General features: G+C 31.3%; 1 protein-coding gene across 1 annotated transcript; it reads left to right on the top strand.

Annotated features, from left to right (window-relative positions):
* Positions 1-2,482: 2,482 nt before the first annotated feature.
* LOC131064808 (dirigent protein 1) lies at positions 2,483-3,340 on the top strand. The gene has a single exon (XM_057999079.2). The coding sequence runs from the start codon at positions 2,713-2,715 to the stop codon at positions 3,211-3,213; it is 501 nt and encodes a 166-aa protein (XP_057855062.1). The 5' UTR covers positions 2,483-2,712; the 3' UTR covers positions 3,214-3,340.
* The last annotated feature ends 7,036 nt before the right edge of the window (positions 3,341-10,376 follow it).

The raw sequence follows: 10,376 nt of genomic DNA, 5'->3' as shown, positions 1-10,376 counted from the left end.
TTTCCTACTACATCTTAACATTCAAATATTGGTTCTACACATTTTGACACTTATAACCTATCTTGGTCGATGGAACTGGCTCAGAATCTTCTAGATGGCTTCACAACCCTCTTTTACCTCCTCTTCTCTCTTTTAAATCCATCTTTTCTCTTCACTCAATCTCTCTAGTTCCTCCACATAAACTCTCTCTCTCTCTCTCTCTCTCTCTCTCTCTCTCTCTCTCTCTCTCTCTAAGTTCTTCAAGCAATCTCTCTTGTTCTCTTGGCTCTCACAACTTTCTCATTGCGCTCACTACAACAATCTCTAGTTTGCTACAACACTATTAGGCTCTCACAATACTCTTTGTATCTTTCTTGGCTTTCTCAAGTCTCACTGGTAATATCTATCTACTTATCTTATCTTTGAGCATCTTGGGATTTATCACATCCCCTATCTATTTGATCATTTTATCATTCTATCTATATATCTTTTTGATCTATCTATCTATCTGGTTGTCTGTGGAGGTGGAAACACCAAAGCGGGGGTTTGACTGAGGCAAGCCCTTATACATCCCCAACAAATTTTCTCTTTTGTATGTGTGTAGGTTTCTTGGGGGCATTCAACCGCATAGAGGTTTGTTGTATTTATTTGTTATTCATTTTCTTTATATAAATCTTTGTTATACTTATTTGTATCTCTATTGTATACTATTTGTTGCTATATTTTTGATTCTGGGTCTTTTCTGTTCGAGGTCCATATGAGACTATAGTGCACCATGCTGGTGTCCTTGACTGAGATGCTTAGATTCGAACTAAATATTCTCTATCATTTGCTATTTCTATTTCTATAATTAGATATCTTCACCAGTTTCACTAATTGGAGAAATTTAAATGCATGTTGTGAAATTAGCTCTCAAGGGAACATATTTCTTCCCTTTGCAGGGTCACTTTTGTACCATTACATCATCGAAGTCAATTAACTCATTCTAGCTACTTTGGATATCCCCTAGAACATCATTTTGAACATTATACCATGTAATTTAGCTCATTTTTATGTTCCTTATACGCATTTGTTTCTTGTTTAATATTTGGTGCAAGTGGTAATGATGTAGCTTCATCCAATAGACTGCAACATTACCAAATTATGACATTAGAGTTCTATTTTTTGATGACCTCCCTTCCCCATTTTTAAGAATATTGTTCCTACTCAACTTCTGTCATGAAAAAAAAGTAGTAAAAAATATCTTTTTATTTAAGAATGAATCATAGAATATAGATCCATGGGCCCTAGATGTCTCCCTACTCAATATTATTCATAAGGATGAAGTAAGAATGATAAAGAGAATCTAAATAATCTTGTAACAATATAAATAAATGATCACTTACCCTTAGGTTTTTCGTCAACTCGCTAATGCAACAATATTGGTATTTGTAATTTTCCTATAATTCGAATCCAAATCTTGAAACTAAATAAAATATTTTAAAATAAATCATAATAGTTTCAATCGTATTTATATCAATCTATATTTGATGAATGTTGTAGTATTTTTTAATGTTAAACTAATAACTTGCATATCTCACATGACAATAAAATGTTACATGTAAATATTGGGTGAGTTAAGCCTTGACAAAACACATATGTTGTAATTTTCAAGAAGATTATGGACCTAGGATTAGCATGGAGCTATGATGATATTGGCAAATAGGTGGACAAAATAATACATACACCCAAACTTCTAGACAAAAATATTAATTACACCATTAAAAATGCCTAGTTTACTATGACGAAAATATTAAGTGCATATGGCCCATAAAATAAATTGATGGTGAATTTAAACGCATTTGATCGATAATTTATAAAATCCAACTGATTTGACCTCCCATTGGTTGCAATGTATTTGTCAAACTTGAATTTGTGGATATGAACTATTCATCAATTGACAAAGATTTGTTGTTAAAAAAAATACTGAATATTTCTATGATGATCCCAAGAAAAATGAATGAATGTCTTTAAGTACAACAACATAATACAAAAATCAACATAAATGTAAATTAAGTCAACGCAACTACCATGAATAATTTGATGAGATTTATTTTTTAATTTAAACATGATTTAGTCAAATCTCTAGATAAGAATTAATGAATCTAAACATCAAGATAAAACTCAAAAATAAATAAAATATAATTAAAATAAAATAATCTGTTTCCATAAAAATATATGTCTACAAACTAATGATTACTATATATTTTCATGGTTACCATTAAGAGCATTATTTTATAGAAAAACAACAAATTTAGTGACAAGGTATATCTCCAACATGTTCAATGCATTTTTTTCCCAAAAGCAGCAACCTACCCCTCGCACCAACTTCGACCCATTATCACCTAAAAGCCGGTTCAAGATATCGACATCAAATGCTTACGCCTTTCATGCTCTCACGAAACACTAAAAGTCTAGTTCCACTGCAATTTTTTTATCTTTCTTTAAATAAAAACAAATAGAGAGCGCCAGAGATTCTTCCACGCGCAACACCAGCTCTAGAAATTAATTGCAGAGAAAATGGTACTTGCAGAGTCAGAAGAACGTGATAACGACCTCAATCTGACAACTAACGAAAAGTAGTCTACCTAATTCACTTACTGAAAGAAGACCTCGTTAAAACCTCCATACCTTAATCAGAAGGCCCTACCTTGGTACAGAAAATACTGAGTCGTCTCGTTTGTACTCCAAAAAATGGCCAAAGGCGGTGTAATAGTGGCCATTCTGTGTCTACTGGTGTTATGCGGCAAAAGAGCAGAGGCCACGGACAAGACCATTGTATTTTATATGCACGACATAGTGAGCGGATCGAACCAGACGGCGAAACCAGTTGTTCCAGATGGAACCACCAACAATTTGGCCTTCGGTGCGATTACGGTTATTGATGACCTGCTGACACAGTCGGCCGACCCTTCTTCGAGCGTTGTGGGAAGAGGGCAGGGCATGTACATCACAGCGGCCCAGGATTCCTCCACTCTTTTGCTCGTTTTCACGGCCGTGCTTACTAGTCCCGAGTATAATAGTAGTACCATTAGCTTGCAGGGCGCCGACAAGTTAATGCAGGCGCAGAGAGATATTCCTGTTCTTGGAGGAACCGGAATGTTCAACTTTGCTCAGGGTTATGCAACAATGGAGACTGCTTCTCTCAGCGGATTTAACGCCGTGCTCAAATTTACCGTCTTTTTGCGTTATTAGATGCTTCGGTTCTCGGTCTGGTTCGTGGCTGTTTATTTTGAACGCCAAATGTTTTCTGATGGAGTCTTCGACTCACTGTAAAAGATTTAGTCATTGATTTCAATAATATATAAAGCTTGAATTTGAATTCTGTGCAAATAGACTATTTTGAGGGAATTTCTGATATTTTAAGGTCCTGATAAAGATCAAAGCGCGAGGCAAACGTATATTTTGTTTAAAGTCAGGAAATTGCAGTCCACAATTTAAATGTATTGAATTTTCCATCATATTCAGTCATTGATTTCAATAAAATATAAAGCTTGAGTTCGAATTTGCTCTATGATATACAGATTTCTGTGCAAATAAACTATTTTCAGGAAATTTTGAATAATTTAAAGTCACTGATACATATCGAATCGTGAGGCAGATGTATATTTTCTTTAAAGTTGGGAAGTTTCTGCAGTCCAGAATTTAACTCCGTAGAATTTTTCATCATGATGAAAAATTTACAGTTAAATTCAGAAATATATATTTTCTTTTATGCAACCAAGGAAACTACCTCCCTCAGCGGATTTAACGCCGTGCTAAAATTAATCGTCTTTTTGCGTTATTAGCTGCTTCAGTTCGTGGCTGTTTGCTTTGAATGTCAAATGCTCTGGTGGAGTCTTCCACTCACTGTAAAAGATGATTTAGTCATTTATTTCAATAAAATATAAAGCTTGAACTTGAATTTGATCCGTGACATACAAATTTCTATGCAAATAGACTATTTTCAGAAAATTTAGGATATTTTAAGGTCGCTGATAAAGATCAAATCGTGAGGTAAACGTATATTTCCTTTAAATTCTGGAAATTTCTGCAGACCATAATTTAACAGTGTACAATTTTTCATTATGATGAAATTTTTTCCGGAGTTCAATTCAGAAATATACATTTTCTATTTAAAATTGATATCATGTTATGCAACAATGGAAACTGCCTCTCTCAGCGGATTTAACGCCGCGCTCAAATGTACCGTCTTTTTGCGTTATTAGCTGTTCTCGGTCTGGTTCGTCACTGTTTACTTTGAACATCAAATTGTGAAGCAAACGTATATTTTCTTTAAAGTCGGGAAATTTCTGCAGTCCAGAATTTAACTTTGTAGAATTTTTTATCAGATGAAAAAATCTACACAGTTAAATTAATTTTCTTTTTAGAATTGATATCATGTTATGCAACCATGGAAACTGCCTCTCTCAGCGGATTTTTCGCCTTGTGCTCAAATTTACCGTCTTTTTGCGTTAGTAGCTGCTTCAGTTGTCGGTCTGGTTCGTGGCTGTACGCTTTAAAATGCGAAATGCTATGATGGAGTATTCCACTCACTGTAAAAGATTCAGTCATTGATTTCAATAAAATATAAAGCTTGAATTTGAATTTGCTCTGTGAGATACAAATTTCAGTGCAAATAGATTATTTTCAAGAAATTGAGGACATTTTAAGGTCGTTGATACAAGATCAAATCGTGAGCTAAACGTAAATTTCCTTTAAAGTCGGGACATTTCTGCAGTCCACAATTTAACTGTGTAGAATTTTCCTTAATCACGAAAATCTTTACAGAGTTAAATTCAGAATATATATATAAAATTGACATCATGTGAAGGTATATTTTTTCTTAAAACTGGATTTTGATTCCGTCTAAGCAAGGTGAGAAAATATTTTTATTTTATTGTTGGGATAGGTGGATTAGTTGGAGCTGTGTTTGTGTTTTTAGGGTTTGTAGTTTACTTACATTTTGTTTTTAATTAGAATTTGGTTTTGTCAGTTCAAAGTTAGTTGCTTGAAATCTGAATTTTTGTTTGTCTTTTTTTAAAGAATTAAAAGTTGTTAAGAGAAAGAAAAATAATTACAAATAGAATTCTTTGAAAATTAGGATTATTATTTTCCCAAAACAAACAAAATCTTCTGAAGTAGACTAATTAATTACATATATGTATTTGTCAATCATCAATTTAAATTTTAATATCTTTTAAACTATTGAATTTTTGAAAATGATAAATTTATAAAGAAAAATCTTTTAATTTAAATTAAAAAATAATAATGTAAATTACCCACATCTGTTTTCAAAATACAATAAATTTAAATTTAATTTCACTATTTAATATAAATTAATGAACTTTAAATGCGGGCATTTTTAAAAGAAGTTCAAATGGCCGACACTGTAATCTATACTAATATAGACTTTTATTAAATACATGTCATTAAAACAAAGTATAATGAATCAAAATGTTACCAGGCGTCTGATTAAATAAGAAATTAGAATTATGGTAGCTGCCATAAGTGATTGATTTAACCAGATATGCTGATTTTTGGTAATTGATTTCCTTTGTTGTGACAATATGATTGGGGTGGAGCATTCATGATTTCTATGACTTGTTTGTTGCCTAGGGAAAAAGTCCACGATCCATTATACAACTGGAGAAGTTTTCAAATTATAATATTATTATGTTTATGTTTCTATATAAAAGCCAACGAAAAAAGTATCCATCTCAATGATTTCACTCGACGAACACACTTTTTATGATGCGTATATTCGCTACATTGAGATGCCGTGGTGGGCCATGCTGGAACCCTTGTCCTCACGTTCAACTACTTGCATTTTATTTCGTGAATATTCCATTCACTGTTTTTGATTCTTTTGAAAATTAACAAGAGTTAACTTTTATTTATTGTGGAATATTTATGTATTTATTGTATGAATTTTTTTAATCTATTTAACTAATCATTATACAATAATGAGTTGTTTTGGGATTAGATTGTGTAAATTTTGTATCAACGTTTCTGATCAAGTCAATGATCTCCATAAGCAACTGATTATTATCTCATGGATTGTGAAAACTTAATGTTTATTAATCATTATATATTTAGAATTAAAAAATTTGAACAATTTTTTTTATAATTATATTTAATATTTTTATTTTAGATATTTGTAAAATATCATTTATTTGTCTTCCTATTGATTTATATTAGAATTTGTTATGAAAAAAATCAAAATTTTCTCTTTTCAAAATGATATGTCTTAAAGCATTTAGTTAAGTGAATCAAATGTCAATTGTATTAATGGTTTGAATGACATGATCACTATTGTATATGTCATATATTTTGACCTTATTGTATATGTTTTATTGGTTGAATTTAGAAATTGTCATCTCAAAAATAATTTGGCATTCAATTTTTATAAAAAAAGGCTGTAATAGTTTAAATTTTGTGATTAAATTTTCAACTTTATTAATTTTTCGAATGACAATGAATAGTGTTATATATATGACATGACGACAAAAATAATTTAATTTGAAAGTCATTTCCACCTACAATTTACAATTATTTTGTTGGTTTCAATTCATCCACCATTGACATGAATTTTTTCATAGATTTTTTTAATATATTACATTTGTTTTGGTTAAATTTGAATTGTATCAATATATATTGAAAAGAAAAATATGAAAAAAAAATTATGAAAATCTTTATGTTGGGATGAGAAATATACAATCTTATCTTGAACAAAATCTAGAAAAATCTTGTCCACCAACTTTTCAAGGAACTCAATAATTATTTTAAAATGGTATGAAGATATTCTTTTATATAAATAAACTCTCAAATTTCACTATTCTAAAAGATCCTAAACCTTTATACCATTAAAATCAGGTGATTTGTTTCTTTTATATTTTCATATTTAATATATTCCCATAGTTATGTCTAATAAAAAAATTCACTACATACATATGACATAAAAAAATTTGTTGCATAAGATCATGTAGAGTGTCTTTTGAAAATCTAATCATGTTTACTTCCATTTATTATTTATTTTATTGATGAAAGATGAATAAAAAGTACATAAAGAAAAGTAGTCCACAAAAGGAGTTGCAAATAAGAATAGAACAACAACTAATCTAAACAACTAAATAACTGAATTCAACAAAAGTCACTAACATAACCAACCCAAAACAAGGCTAATGAAGTCTTACAAAAATAAGACCAAGGCTAAGGACACATTTATACATATGACAAACGATTAGATCATAAACTTAAATAATGTTTGAAGTTGTTTAGCACACCAAATATCTTTATCATATAATTGCTCAAACTGATACTTGATCACCTCCAACTGCATGTGCTAATTGTCATCATCTTTCAGCTAAGAACAAAGATAAACAAACTGTAGCAATATGTTAGAGTAAAACTTCAACATTTCAATCTCCTAATGTAAAATATGATTAGAAAACATAGTTGAACATCTACTCTTCCAAATATTAAGAAAGATAGCATGTCTCATAGAATCAACAATAACATTATTAAATAATTCATTACCTAATAATGCCATTTTCCAGCCCAACCTATGACCAAATATAGCAGGAAACTGAGAACAAACAACCTTCCATTTTTTCCTGGACACATAATAGTCCCAAAAAACATGTTTCAAGTTTTTTGTATGATGACAAAATAGGTATTTGGTAGGTATAATCCTTAAATATTTCAATCTATCACCAATTGGAAGTTTAAAATGAAGAAGCTTCCAAGACAAAATTTGAGCACTAGCCTCTTCTTTAGAGTTCCAAATTTGAGCACTTAGTTCTTCCACTTTCTTTCATGGAACTTACAACTCCATTTCAGATTAAGTCTTGGATTAAGAGCCATGTTAGGAAGGATTTTCAGATATATTTTCTTAAGAGGGAAACAACAAAATTGGTATTGATTCAACCACACCCAATCTTTATAGAAATTACACTTGAACGATGTACATATTTTCATGAGGAGATCTATAGGGATAAGGGCTTTAACAAAGGCCACAAATCCCTTATATCTTTTGTTCAAATAAAAATTACTTTTTGTATTTTTCCAATCCTCCCAATCAAGTGATTTGAAATCCCAAATATCACCAAAGTGTTACAATCCTTTCATGAATAAATAGTGAGCTTGTTTAGGAAAGATAACACCAAGCGGCTACCCATGATACTGCACAAGCCTGTTCCACCATATGGAGGAGGTCCCAAAACTAAAACCATTATGTAAGGAATTCTTTTTCCAACTTAAAAATTTGCAACATTGTTGCCAAGCTTTCCAAATAGATTGTAAGAGAAATGAAGCTTTAACACGAAAGAAAGGAGCCATCAAGATCTTATCAAGCCACCCAACACCTTGCCATTTATTCTTCATAGAAGCCTTGTCAATATGGTGACAAATCAAGGTTTTTCATTGTTCTTCCCCGAAGACCACCCTCACAATCCATTTAGTAGCTAAATATAATCCCTGTGTCTTTGGATCACAAGACCCAAGCCACCTTTGTTCTTAGGTTGAGTACAATGTAACCAAGAGGTAGTTCTAAAACTTTGTTTACCTTCCCAATCTGTCCATAAGAATCTATAGATGATTTTTTTAAGTCCTCATAACCTCTTTTAGAGGACATCCAACAAGATGAGTAGTAAACATGAGAAGCCAAAAATATTTTGTTAACCACTTATATTTTGCTTGCAAATGAAAGAATTCTATTCCCCCAAGTAAACAATTTAATTTTTAACTTAGTTAAAAACCAATTCCACATGTCATACAAATTGACTCCCATAACAAATGAAATGCCTAAGTATTGTGTTATATGAAATCTTATATTAGAACAATATGACAAAAGAATTCCAAATTATTATATGACAAAATAATTCCAAATTATTAGTTAAAAACCAATTCCACATGTCATACAAATTGACTCCCAGAACAAATGAAATGCCTAAGTACTATGTTATATGAAATCTTATATTGCTTCTAGTGCTAATATGAATGGCACAACTGCAAAAGCTATGAATATGCCTCATCTTTGTAATTTTTTTTATTAGTTGATATTTTATTTATCATTTTTTAATTTTTCTTATTATTTTAAGTCTAACCACTTTTATATGGAATTTATTGTTCTAGTTTTTTACTATCTGCCAGACATTATTGATACAATGACTTGCATTGCATCCATTTTTTCAATTAGGTATTATAAAGGGTACGTTGTATTTGTAAGTGTCTCTTTGAGTTCACCCAAATTTTATAACTGTTACCTCACATCTCATTATTGCTGCAATAGGGATTATGACCAACATAGGCTACATGCAAGCTCTCGGTGCCATAGAGTCTCTTTGTTCTTAAAATTGTAGTGGATTGTTAGGTACATTCCCTCTTTTGCACTCCAAATTGTAGTGGTCAATGCACATGACCAAATTTACTTTGACATCTAGAGGATAGTATTAACTTTTAAGTAATTAGAGGTTTATGAGGTGTATTTGGCCAATATTTGTTTTTGTGGGATATGATGGTTGTGTTTTAAGTCATCTTAAGATGATCTCAGTGAGTAAACATTTCACTAATGATATTTTTTCATTTTTCTTCATGAATGTTGGCAATTTTTACAAGTTAAGAGACCCATTGAGCACATAGGAACCTTTCAACATTTGTTAATAGGGGGAGGGACAACTCTTTCTAATGCTAAAGAGGATACAATGAAATGCACAATGACCCATTTGTAGGTCTCAACCTCCAAGAGACATAATTAAGATGCTTGAGTCATCCATGTGCATGTTAGACAACCTCAATCTATTAGAAGCTTGAATTAACATATAATTAGAAGAGTGCACATAAAAAAGTTGTTACCTCATAGAGGTAGGAATAAAATGCATCAAAGTAGCCTTGTAAATTCATTACTCTATTAATATAATACTTGATCTCTCTAACAAAAACTCGTTATGCATAGTGATTGTGATAGCCAATAGTTCTCATTTGATGATCATCTAGGTCAACTTTTGATCTAAAAGAAACTTATCACAAAAGGGGTCGTGAACTATCCTCATTCATAGTCAAACCTCACTATAATTGAGATATCAAAGCTTTCAATCACAGGAAAGATATAGCAACAGTAATGTAGATGTCAACTTGAAGAGAATGAGTAGTGACAATAGAAGTCATACAAAGTTAGAGACCAAGAGTTGCTAGTCAAACCAAAAGCCCTAGATCCATAGATGATACAAAGAGCGGTCAAATAACTCTCCACAAGTGTAGATAGTTATAAAATCATAGTGGTGAAGGTTTTTTAGTGGTAAGATAATCAAAACAATATGAGAAAACACTTAGATAAGAGATCATTTTTAAAAGATGACAAGGATGCCATCATACTCATT

The sequence above is a fragment of the Cryptomeria japonica genome, chromosome 10 (assembly GCF_030272615.1).
Source record: "Cryptomeria japonica chromosome 10, Sugi_1.0, whole genome shotgun sequence".
In the NCBI taxonomy this organism is placed as follows: Eukaryota; Viridiplantae; Streptophyta; class Pinopsida; order Cupressales; family Cupressaceae; genus Cryptomeria; species Cryptomeria japonica.
The sequence above is the reverse complement of the archived record's forward strand: the minus strand, read 5'-3'. Positions and strand labels throughout refer to the sequence as shown.

Bases quoted from the DNA above. Each gene is read 5' to 3' on its own strand.
- LOC131064808 (XM_057999079.2), top strand. From the start codon at position 2,713: ATGGCCAAAGGCGGTGTAATAGTGGCCATTCTGTGTCTACTGGTGTTA.